The sequence below is a fragment of the Galleria mellonella genome, unplaced genomic scaffold, assembly GCF_026898425.1.
Source record: "Galleria mellonella isolate WM207_F2 unplaced genomic scaffold, CSIRO_AGI_GalMel_v1 utg149, whole genome shotgun sequence".
NCBI lineage: Eukaryota > Metazoa > Arthropoda > Insecta > Lepidoptera > Pyralidae > Galleria > Galleria mellonella.
The window spans coordinates 373,394-386,314 of NW_026442000.1; the positions used below are offsets into that span (position 1 = coordinate 373,394).

The 12,921-nt window shown below is 32.0% G+C and overlaps 2 protein-coding genes across 3 annotated transcripts; one reads left to right on the top strand and one right to left on the bottom strand.

The window, feature by feature from the left end:
• Positions 1–221: 221 nt before the first annotated feature.
• Positions 222–7,764, bottom strand: LOC113510856 (uncharacterized). 2 transcript variants are annotated; one of them, XR_008252513.1, is made up of 7 exons: positions 6,856–7,764; positions 5,334–5,562; positions 4,407–4,520; positions 3,662–3,817; positions 2,867–3,049; positions 1,588–2,480; positions 222–241 (listed from the first exon to the last, which is right to left on the bottom strand). XR_008252513.1 is itself a non-coding variant. In XM_052892063.1 (6 exons), exons 1-6 carry the CDS (start codon positions 7,482–7,484, stop codon positions 2,160–2,162), a joined length of 1,632 nt encoding a protein of 543 aa, XP_052748023.1. In that variant the 5' UTR covers positions 7,485–7,764; the 3' UTR covers positions 1,541–2,159. The 2 variants fall into 2 exon arrangements, 1 of the variants encoding a protein (XP_052748023.1); XM_052892063.1 differs by lacking the exon at positions 222–241 and having other exon boundaries at positions 1,541–2,480.
• Positions 7,765–10,357: 2,593 nt separating this feature from the next.
• LOC113510742 (immediate early response 3-interacting protein 1) lies at positions 10,358–12,572 on the top strand. The gene is made up of 3 exons (XM_026894258.3): positions 10,358–10,601; positions 11,598–11,699; positions 12,419–12,572. Exons 1-3 carry the CDS (start codon positions 10,514–10,516, stop codon positions 12,472–12,474), a joined length of 246 nt encoding a protein of 81 aa, XP_026750059.1. The 5' UTR covers positions 10,358–10,513; the 3' UTR covers positions 12,475–12,572.
• The last annotated feature ends 349 nt before the right edge of the window (positions 12,573–12,921 follow it).

Genomic DNA, 12,921 nt, shown 5'->3' on the forward strand with positions numbered 1-12,921 from the left:
GGCTTTTGGGGCGTCTCTATATGACGCACCGACTCGCGCGCTTACGCCGGGAATTCAAAATGTAATTCCATTTCGATAGTAAACGTATGATGTGAAATTTATGGTGTTTCTATTCGATGCCCACACACTACAGTACTAAGACGAAACATCTTAGTCCCCAAGTAGCCCAAACTAAACTAAATAAGTTAATATTATAATTAGGATACACTTACGCGACTCTGCGAAGACCAGAAGTGGGATGCTGGAAGACAGAGAATACAACATTGTACAAATATTAAAATAATTTATAATTTAATATTATAAATGTAAAAATTAATTTATTTCCTTTTAGCGCCTTGACGGCTTAACCAATTTATGAAATTTGGTATACACGAAATATGTGGGACGAAGAGGGATATAAGCTACTATTAATTCCGACCAGTAAATATATCCTGGCCACGCGGATGAAGTCGCGGGTAAAAGCTAGTGTTGTGTTAGTGAAAAAACAACAATTGGTATCTGTATTATTGTTTATAAGGTCTGTATCTCGCTATGGATATCTACCAATGAAAAAAATAACTATTATATATATTTTCATATATTACTGTACATATGCAAATAATAGTTTTTTTTATTTATTTCACAAATGTGTCAACGACTGTACAGGTCAATGTACTGTTTCTGGTAACCTGTAGACGCCTGCACCATCAGAGGTGTCAGGTGCACGTTCTCGACATATAAAAAACCATAATACCTTCTTTTTAAAGACTGTATTCTATAGGGTAAGCTTCGTTAGGGAACTCACTCCACATTATTCATAAATATACACACAGACAATACCTTATAGTTACTTTGTAGTGAGTAAAGAAGTCTTATTATACGATTTCATCTGTCACAGATATACAATCTGTGGTGGTAGCCGCAAAAGATTTTTTTTTTTTTTATTTTGTATCCAAAAGGGTAGTCGGTAGTTCAAGTCGCATATCATACGACAATGCAGCACTTATTGCTCATTCTACGATTAAAGATTGTAGTCCACAAAAACCTCGAATTTCATTCTGACAAAACCAGGCATTTTGATTTAAAAACTAAACAACTGAACTGATTTTGATAAAATTTCTATTAGACGAATCTGCATATAAGATAGATCTGACTAAGTTATAAGATAACAAACTTAAAAACACAAGCAAATTGAAAACCACCTATTCTTTTAAGTCGGTTAAAAACTGCTCTTTACTATGCCGCATGACTTTAGACTTATTAATAATAAATATGGAAATATAATTGTTTGTTGGTAGGTATACGAGTATAACTTAAAAACGACAGAGATATTTTTTTAAATACTTATTAGGACAAGAACAATTTTGAATTTGGATAGAACAATACTTAATTGGACAGCGAATCGAATAGTTACTCTCATTTTAGAATCGAACCTAGAACTTTAATCAAACTACATCATAAACAAGACTATTCAAATAAAAAATATTTCTTCCATCCTGTCCTACTCTAACACAATCACATTCTAAGACACATTTATGTCAACATCAAATAAAACAAGTACTAAAATCTCACTGTACTTTAATATTAAAATATATATTTGGCACTAACCATCCAACTAGGAAAGCAGTTTGCTCGAAGATTTTCCAAATCGTTGGTTATATCTGTATCAAGTGGCTGTACTTTTGTCTCTTGGGTTACATTTATCATAGCCTTCGTTCCATAAACAACAGCATTATGCCTCCAACAACAAGTATTCAGTATAAATAAAAAGGATAGACTATCTTAATCCTAGTATTTGATATAAAAAAAATAATTTCCATATTTGTTTAAAATAAAATTGATAGTAGTATACTGTATACTGTTCAAAAATCATGAAAAGGTCGCAGAGTCACAGGTTTTCTGTCTGAAAAAGTCCATCTTTCGACAATAATAAATACAGTATACTTTCAGACTGACAACAGTTCTGCTCTGATATTCATTTACAGCACAGAGCATCTATGCAGAAATATACTTTGTAAATGACTATGTCTTGTACTTCTGAGTATTGTGAAAAAAAAAGTACAAATACGACACTCCCATCTCTGGTTCATAGTTATTCCAGCACCGTAATAAGACAGCTCTTTTTAACTATAAATCGCAGAACACTAATCTTTACCAACCAGTGTCTGTACAACGCATTATCAACTTTGTGGCTTCAATACATTGAGCTCATTTCCCTTGTACGAGTAAGCTTTGAATTGTCCAATTTTCTTTCCATCTTTATACAGATACATTTTGAAACATTTATCACAGAAGAAGGCCGGGTCGAATGGCACTCTGTCGCAGCCGACGACCACCCATTTGGCGCCGAATTCGGCGCAAGTTGTGCAGTACACCGTTTGGTTTTGTGATATTTCTGTGTGGCAAGGGTACTGGGACAGCTTGAGTGGGTCCGATGCGTTTAGTAACCGGATCTCGGAGAACGTAAACAGGTGTTCGCAGTTACCTTGGTGGACATATACCTGGAATATAGATTACATAGTTAAATTTCCATAAATGCACATGATATTTTAACTGTAAGAAAAACGGGTTTCTTTGACGGTACAATTATTGTTGAAACGTAACCTGACGACTAGGTCTTAACGCATGATAATAGAATGGTAACCCCACCTGTGCTACAGTATACGCTGACGGGGGACCAGTGAAGAATGATAGGTGAGTATGAAAAGGCTGGTCAGTAAGTCCATCGTGATAAATACACTTGGAATTCAGCACAATGGTTTCCAAGAGTAACCACGTGGAGGTGGACCTGGTTGGGCATATTGCTAGTAATGAGACTGGTAGTCCGCATTATTGGCAATCCCCTCCCCCTTTGACGACTAGGTCATGGCACAGCAGTATGTCTCACCTCTGGGTGTCCAAGGCGGATGGGCAGCTCGTCGAGCCTGACGTTCAAGTCCCGACGCGGAAATAGACCGATGCCGCGCCGTGACGCCCACTGTCGCACCGGCAAACTAATGTCACGACAGCCCTCGCGTGTGTCCACGTAGAAAACGTTGTTTATGAACAGGAACCCCGATGGGAACAGCTCCTGCGTATTTAAAATAATAATAATAGCAGTATTCATGTGACATGATAACGACGCAGAAAAAAATGCACATGCCAGATTTTATGGATAATTAGAGATAATTGATGGGGAAAATAATTGTTAATAATGGGATCTAATGACCGCATTGCTAGCTATATACTCTATCATTTCAATCGCCACGCGGTCTCCACTAGAATTTACTTCTGTACCGAAACTCACTGGTACCTCTCCAGCATGTTTTTTTTTATATCACAAAGGTGGCAAACAAGCATACACGTAAACAATCACTGTAGTCTATGGACACCTTCTACACTCTATAGACGCAGGCAGGGCTACCATTCCATTACACATATACCCATTAAAAAAATTAGTACCAAGAGTGGGAGACCAAACAACAAATATGATATGAGTATATTAGTATGTTAGTTATATTGTACTACAGGCTAATTTTGTTTATGAAAATAAAGTTATTATTATTATTAAAGTATATGCATCATTTAGAACACAAACTTACACAAAGGTACTAAATGTGCCCTGACCAAGAATCTAATCCAAACCACAGACTGTGCAGTAGTGATGCTACTGTGATACAATAGTCGTAAAAAATAATGTTACCTTAGCAGAAGACGGCGGTAAATTGTCCGGTCGTTCTGAGACATCGACGCGCATATCAATGTCGTTAGGGCACACCATGCGGTCTCGGAGAGCCGCAAGCTTCTGCCGGCCCAGCAGCACTACGTCACAGCTGAGCAAGAGCTGCCGGCGGCCGCACTGGAATATAATTGAAATTCATTATATCATAACAGCCTTTAACTGTCCACTGCTGAACATAAGCCTCCCTCTTAGGAGGTTTTGCTAGTAGTCGTCGCGCTTGGTAAGCGGATTGGCAACAGCAATTTGGCTTTGAAGATGTTCTAAAAAGGACGCTGCTGTCCATCCCTCGCCCTCCTTTAATCGCATCTTACGACACCCACAGGAAAGATAGGAGTGACCTCTTCTATGCCCTATTCTACAAAGCAAAAAGTTAATAATTGGAATTAGTATAATATAATCTATCTCAGCGCCGCATTGCACAAAGGGTATGCAATAACAACTATTTGCATAGAAAGCAACCAGTAAATAGGATCCTATTCTGTACCATGCTCCAATACCAAATCAATAGTCAACCAAAATAAAAAGAGATCTCAGTGTTGTTAATTTCCTTAGTACAAATTAAATAATATTATTACCAAATTAATACCAAGAAAATGTATTTAGAAATACCCGAGTGAAATTACGTAGTCGTAAAGTGAACCTAAGTTACACAGCAGTCTACAACGATAGTGGGTCTTAAAAACATATAAAACAATATTGTACTTACCATTTTCTCCTTGGGGCTAAAAGCGAACGGTCTATATATTCGTATACGGTACAGCAGATCCTTTCCAGGTTGCAATGGTTCTCCCAATGTTACTGTCATATTCATTTCATCATCCTTAAAATGTGAAAAGTCATATTAAAATGTAAAGATCAAAAAAATATATTTATTAAATCAAATTACACAGAATATTTTTTTTTTTTTTTTTATATATTTTTTCTTTATTTGAAAGTGCACCTGCCTGATTCAATTAAATCTTATGATTGCCTAACTTTGTAGTAGTTACTGTGTGCCTAGCGTTTGATTAATTAAGGTTATTTGTATGGTACTTGACTTTTTAAAAATGAAAAATAATTTTAAAATTTTTGTTCTATATCCAATCTCCATTTTATTAAGGAATGATTAGATCATTGAATAAACAAAAAATAAATACAAACATGAGTTCTGCTGAATATATTAAATAGGGGCTATAAAGAACAAGAAACATAGTCAACTGTGAGACTACCAGGACAAGGGATGCTCTCCAGTATAGCCTAAAACAGAAATGGAGATACAGGGAGATGTAGCTAGAGTTAAGGATACAAGATGGACCCATCAAATAACAAAATGGCTGGGCCCTACAGGTAAAAGATGCTTTGGAAGAAAAAGATGGGTTGACAAAATCAGAAAAGAATTCAATTGTTGCTGCGGATTGAAATGGATGGAGTATGATGGAGAAGGCTTTTACTCATGTGGGATTTTACACCATAACGCAAAAAAAATCTTTAATATTGAAAAATTTACCCTTAAATTACTTTACAAGTATGAAAAATTAAGCTATAATAATAAAACAGACATAGTATTATTTGTCAGAAAAATCTGACTAAACTTATTTGATCAGATTGATATCATCAAATTTGCTTAATGAAAAAAATAAACAGTAACCCAAACCTCTTGCATCAGCGGCATCATTTTAATTCCTCGGTACTTCATCTTTTTGAGATACAAATACTTAAAATCACTATCCAATCTGCGCTTTTGTTTTTTCAGAACACACAGGTTGGGCTCATCCTCGTTACTGGGTTCATTTTTGCGAGCCTTTATCTCCGATGCACTAAGCCCGTGTCCAGGATGATTTGTTATCATCATAAGTTCCTTTCCTGTTTTAAGACGATCTGGCCTGAAACAAATTGGTATCATACTGTTCACATAGTCCAGCCTTTCCCAAGGTGTAAACGCTCCCTTGTGGGCGCTGCAGGTCTAAAAGGACCCAGAAAAATAAATAATTAATTTACAATATTATTGATTAATTTAATTTGAAGTAATAGTGGTTTTTAAGTAGGTGAAAAAATGGGGGCGCTAAAAATTAATTAGTTTTCAAAGTGAGCAGTAGACAAAATAAGTTTGGGAACCACTGACATAGTCTATTATCTCAATTTACAGTGATTACTTCAAAGCATTGCAGCAAGCAATGCAGACCATCTACATAGGATAGGTAAGCTGAAGTGGTAATGGGCTGGTTGCATAGCTTGAAGAACCAACAACTGAGAAAAAAGGTTCTCAAGTGGCAAACCCATATGGGCAAACACAGTATAGGACGCCCCGTCACCAAGAATGACAACCTCAAATGCATTGCAGGAAATCAGCGTATACAGGTGACTCAGAACTGTTATTTAAGGCAGTCTGTGAAGGAGGCCCATATTCAGCATTGAACAAATAATGGCTGTGATGATGATGAGATGATTGTGGTCTGCATTTAACACAGGTAAACAAATTTCAACTACTGTATCCATTTAAATTTATAATATTAAAATTAGTACTGTAACTTAAGAAACTACAGTTAGGTTTTTATGAATAAAAATCTTATCTCATTTCATTTCACTTGAAATGTCAATTCTTTATAGATAATAAGGTGGAATAATACACATGGCGATGCTAATGATATAGAAACAAGTGTCCAGTAAAGAAGAAAAAAATAAGAATAAAGTCTGATCAGTTGGGCATCATAAAAAAATTATCCAGAATTAACCACAATGGTTTCACAAAGAGGAAAGTTTGTGGAAGTCAATAGCACTAGATAACTAAACTAAAAAAAAAAGAAAAAAAAAACATTAGAGAGGGGAGAGGGATTGTTTATGAGACCCAACAGCCCCATTGTTAGCAATATACCCTGGTCAGTCAGCATATACTTGTAGTACAGTAAGTTTATTATAGCACCATTTTTACCATTTAAAAAAAAAGGTAAGCGCATCAAAAAAAAGTCAACAATAGAAATCTAATCCAGACTGCTTTAGTGACTCACTACTACTTTAGTGAATAACAAATCATTTAGTTAAAGACATTATACCCAGCTTAAATCTAATAAAATTGAGATTATAGACTTCATCTTTAATATCATCAATCACAAATCAATATCATTACTACAAATTGTTTTTTTAGCAGCTAAATCACTTGCTCTTTAATATACAATTACCTGCAATAATCTGCTATGTCCTTAAACTCTTCATCTCCCAAGTCACATCCAACAAATTCCCTTATTTTATTATTCTGAAACTCTGGAAGTTCAGCCTTACTTTTCGATCTACCATAAATTGGTAAATAACTAAAGGCAGCAGGCAAATTCTTTGGTATCAATGTTCTGCTGACCATGCTGTCATTTATATGATAAATCTTAGGTCCTAAATCTTCACCGTAGAAATTATTTTTTTTAACTTTATGTAAATCTATATCCATATTTGTATTTATCTCAGCATTTGATCTTGTATTACATTGTACAGGCTCGTGCTCTGGGATGTCTAAATGAGATACGTTATCAGATTGTGATATTCCAGCAATATTGCTCATGGAGGGTTGGTTTTCATCAAAATTTCTAGTAAGTGGAACAGACGTAGTTTCATATTGTGATATTTTACTAACCAAATCTCGATTACTAAATTCAGAAGCAAAAATCTCAACTTCAGACTGAATTGCATTTGGTAAATTATTTACTATTGTAAAAGGTTGTGAAACTGAACTACTGCCGGTTGACTCTTCAAAATTTTGTTCACTGTTCTCTGTTATTAGACGAAGATTTGTACTTTCATAATTACTCTTTTCAGCCATCTCTAACTCTTCAGTATTAGTTACTTTTAAATTTAAAACAACTCATTGAAATTATTATTCTGGGAAATTCCGAGTTCCGAGAGGTTAAATTCATTTCTAAATTAATGAATGAGTGATTTGTATCCTTATTAATTCCATTCTTTAAATATTAAATTTAGACGCCTTACTATTTTTCAAAAATATATAAAAAAAATTAATAATAAAAGTTTAAAATTATATAAATAACTATAAAAAAATACAAACATCACCAAAAAACCACAGATTAGACAGACTATGTCCAAAAAAAAAAACAATCGTGAACAACTCAGAACCATAGAACAAGGAATTACAAATCTATTTCGAAATCTGTGCTCAGAACGAAAAGACCACAGATTACAGATACTAGAAAAACGCATTGTATGTCAATTCTAAGGCGACATTTCTCTAAACTTAAAATTTCAATTATATAACACAGCGAAACCTTTTGGTAAAGACTATTTATTTATTTTTATTCATTCATTTATTTTAATATATTTAAATCAAAATTATTATAATATTAGTTTATGATGGTGCATGAATCAATAATTTCGGAAATTTATCAAATTTAAATACAAGGTTAAAAACAAGACTAAAGAATTAAGGGATCAGAACCGGTACTGATACTATAATTATATTTGCCAACTTTGCAACATCAACTCTTCATGGCTATAATGCGATTACGGGAGCCGATTTTGAAGAGCAGTTTCTCTAAATTTATCTCCTAACTTAATATTTTAATTTTATAAAATTACTGCTTCATGTACAATGTATTAGAAATTTAGTTCATACTAGCCGTTAGAATAAAAATTTCGCTCTTGGCCGTAAGGGGGAGTATTGAGGGGCAATGCCCTACCTTAAAAGGCCTAATACCCTACCCTAAAATGAAAAACCCGATAAACTATAAATTAAACAAATTCTAAAAAATTCTTTTTAAAATTATTTAAAATATCATAAAATGATATAAAAGGTAAAATAAAAACAGGATTGAATCGAAAATTGCATTACTTTCTATATTTTGCTGACCGTATAACACTAACATTCTTGTGTTAGTCACAAGAAGAATTGTATTTGTATTGATTTTAAATTACATTTTTGTAATAATGAGCAGATGATGAAACACTGGATCGATTTTCTTCAAAATTGCTGTATAATGTCGCAGATATTTCATAATTCTCGTACACGCTGTTAAATCAATTGGAATTACAAACTTCTTCCTTTTTGAATTTTTTATAAAAATACTGAAACATGCTTCCCATCTTTTTATTTCATACCAAAGAGAGAGAGAGACTCTTTGGTATAGATGATACCTAGTATACCTAGAATATTGTAATTTCTTATAAGAATTACAATATTCTAATTAAAAATAAGATCGTTCAAATGTAAGTTGAATTGGTGCGTCGAAAGCTCTGTACATAATATAATACCTAAATCTGTTACTGTTGTCATAAAACAAAACTTTATTACATGTAAGTAAAATACGATATATACAAATGTATTTATTGTGTTTTCGTTTTTATGTGTGATAGATCCCTAATAATAATTAATCTAGTAGGCCTGTTTAAAAATGTTGAGTTCGCGTTTTCATCTCTTAACAAGTCGATAACATTTGCAGTTGTTGAGATATAACATTGTGACAGACAGATAGACGGATGGACAAAGAGACACCACAAGATTTCCTTTGTACTGTTTTTTGTTAACGCATCTTAAAAAATTGATGATCTTATACAAATTTTCAGCTTCTTAGGAGTTCAGTTTCCAAAAAAATATTAAATTACCTACATGTTTTTTAAGTGACAGTGAAGTGAAAGTAAATTGGTTACTGTAGATCGCCCTTTGATAAATCCATGTTGATCTATGATAAAGGGTTTGTTTAGTGCATGATAGAGTTGTCTGTGGACAATTTTTTCCAAGGTTTTAGCAAAATGACATAAAATACTAAAATATGTCTACTTTAGTACATGTAAATATTTTTTTGTACAAAATCAAAATGTAGTAAAAAAAACCTATATTTTCTTATTTCTACAAATTATTAGTTTCTTAAAAAGAGGTTAAAAAACTGTTATTGAAGCATATCTCTTAAAGTCGCTTATATGATGAACCTCGATTGTAGCTACAACCCTGATTCTACTGTGATGTCATAACGATTGAATTTTTAATTTTACAGATAGGTTTAGAGAAATGGAACAAGGAATTACATAGGAGTGATAAAATTGGCAATTCATAGTGGCATATTCATAGGCTAAATGTTATACGGCCGTATAACCCTATCAAATTCAGATACAACCTGCTTGCATACTTTCTACATAAACTGTGTTGAATATATAATCTAGTAATTTAAAAATCATCATTGACAAATAATTGACATATTAAACATTTACTACACACTAACCAGCTATAAATTGAGAAAAATAGCAACTGATGATGTATCTTTCGTCCTCTTTTTACTAATTATATTTGCATAAGAAGAAAGGAGGCAACCATATGATTTACAGTTTTTATTTTATGAGTCCTATGTAATTCCTTGTTCTTATAGAAATGACACCTCAGAATCAACTCTAGTGGCGAGTTCAGAGTTCCAACGTCAACTAAAAATTTTTTAAATTATATAAGAGCCAGCACTGTCTTTATATTGATGACACTGGAAAATAAGTCTATGTAAACATCTGTATTTACCAATTTCATAAAGAAATAAATATTCATTATGTTATGCAACTAGTTATTTACAGAAATATCGTAAAAATTACCGCATCGATAATAAAAGATTCAAATACCTATTTTATAATCAAAAATTTTCAAAGTCAATGAACTGGTTACATAGAGTTACACAAACATTATCTTTGATGATTTCGACGCGGGGCTGATTTTTTTATTGAGACTTTTGAAATTCTGTCAACATTTTAAGATTTATGTTTATGCCATGTAGTTTCATCTTCAAAACTTCATAATAATTAATATATATTTACTTATATTTGCAAATAATATTTATTAGTTTTATTTAAACGTTTGTTATTATGTTAACATTGTGGAATTTATTTGAAGCGACATTATTATGTCTTAACGCAGTATGTGTATTACACGAAGAACGATTTATGCAAAAAAGTAAGTTTATTAAATCTTTAACCTGTGGAGGAGGATTGTTAGTAATGTTGACTACCAGTTTCAATGCTAGCAGTATACTTTGTCAGCTCAATCTCTCCGTGATCCCCCTGGAAACCGCTGTGCTAAATTCCAGATGCATTCATCACGATGTGTTAATTGATCTGCCTTTTCATTCTAACCCATTATCCCTTACTGATGACCTCCAGCATATACTATTAGTGCAGGCAAGGTTACCATCTATTCACAGCAATTCCATTATCATCCAAAAAAACCTTTAACCTCATTAATTTTCTTAGACAATCCAACTTATCACATTAAGTGGCCAGAAGGTGATAATGGTAGTATGTATATGTAAATTCTTTGTTATTTAAAAAGTATGCTATGTATTATTGGCATGTGAGTGAATTTTGTATATGTAGATAACTACTAATTGACTTAATAAAAAAATAGGAGCAACTGAAATAATATATGTGCTCCGTTTCTATATATTATTATAAAATATTACAGTTTCATTTACAAAACATATAAAATGAACCTTTTTACATAGATACTTGTCTACTGTGCTAGCTTCATTGTATATGATTCTTTTCACCCTACTGCTGCTACTGTCGCCCAGTGGTAGAAATTCGACCATAACATATATTGTAATAAATGAATTTATTTTGGTTATGTTTTCCATTCAATAAACTATAGACAAAGAATATTAATCTGTTCTCAATTTGACCACAGACTTTAACAATAAATAAAAGAATATATATGCATGTGTGTGTCAAATACATGGTAGTGTGTGGAAAGTTTTTTTTATTGATGTAATGTATTTTTATGCCTAATTGTAAAAAAATACAATCATACAGTCCACACAATTTTTGTAAAAAGGAATACAAAGTTTTTACTTCTCATACTAATATATTAATTGGTATAAGAATTATATAATTTTTTACTGTTAAATGTTAATTTTACAATAACAGTGTGTAAAATTGTATTGTGTAATTTCAGTGGGATGGGGAGCAAATCGTCCAAATCAGGGTTTTGAAGACCAGTCGTCTATTAAATTTCAGATATTAAACTTAGTCAGATCTATAAGGACAGTAACAAGAAGTAAGTAATGGTAAACTTTTAATAGTTTTAGAATTTTAAACAGACATATAAATGAACATATATAATATGAAAGGGCATATTTTATTCAAATATATTTTGTAAGTATGATTATTTGAAATCAGTCATTTACCTTCTTAATAATATCATGCTGTTTGGTATTCAATGATTAAATTCCAACATCAACACAATATTATTTATATACCTAATGTTGATTATAAACTGAACAAGTTATTTAATGATATGTGTCAGAAGTCCAATATTATAACACAGCAATTTCTAAAGTAAGATCCGTGAAACCTAGGGGTTCTGCAAAAAGTCACTAGGGTTCAGCGAAATTATTTATACAGTGAAACAATTTCATTCATTTCACATGAAATATTAAACAAAACTATTAAATACTATACTTTTAAAATATTCCTAATAAAAGCTTTTGTTTTTATTTAAATTACAGTGTTTGAATTATTTTGATTTGGAATTATTTGATATGGGGTTCCATAAAGTAAGAGATATTTGATGGGTGTTCCGTTATCTTAAAATTTTAGGAACCCCTGCTATAACAAACACCCTTATAATTAATTAGTGAATGCGTAATGTAATTTTTCTTTATTAAATTATACAAATGAACTTTACACTCTACATTACACTAGTGACTGAATTAATTTATTCAGTGCTTGTAAACTTGGGAAATTAATGTTCTTTTATAATTTTTTTTGTTTCAGTTCCATTGATTCTTCTGAACATATTGACGATAATATTTAAATTATTACTAGGATAAATTACAGAAGTATTCATTGTCTATATATAAATACACTTTTAATCATGTGTAACATTATCTTGTAAGACTACATAACAAAATATAAATTTAAATTTAAATAATTAACTGTGTAATCATTTTTTATTTTATAATTTACCATCATTTTCTTTAAAAGTACCTTTTCTCTGTCTATGGTGTAAGCTTATATTACATAGGTATAAGCATTCAATGATAAAAATCTATCAAAAATATAACGGCTCCGGAATGATAATAAAACCATTTTTTCAGTGTCGCAAATAATTGAATTAAAAATTTCCTAGATCTATCCTTAATCTATGAATAACAACAAATACTTCATACTTAAACTGTCAAAATGTGGCATTACATAGGATAAATGCTTTCTAATCCGAAGATTTAATGGATCATCAAGACGTCTCTTATCAATTAATATCGCCTTTGCGAAATAAC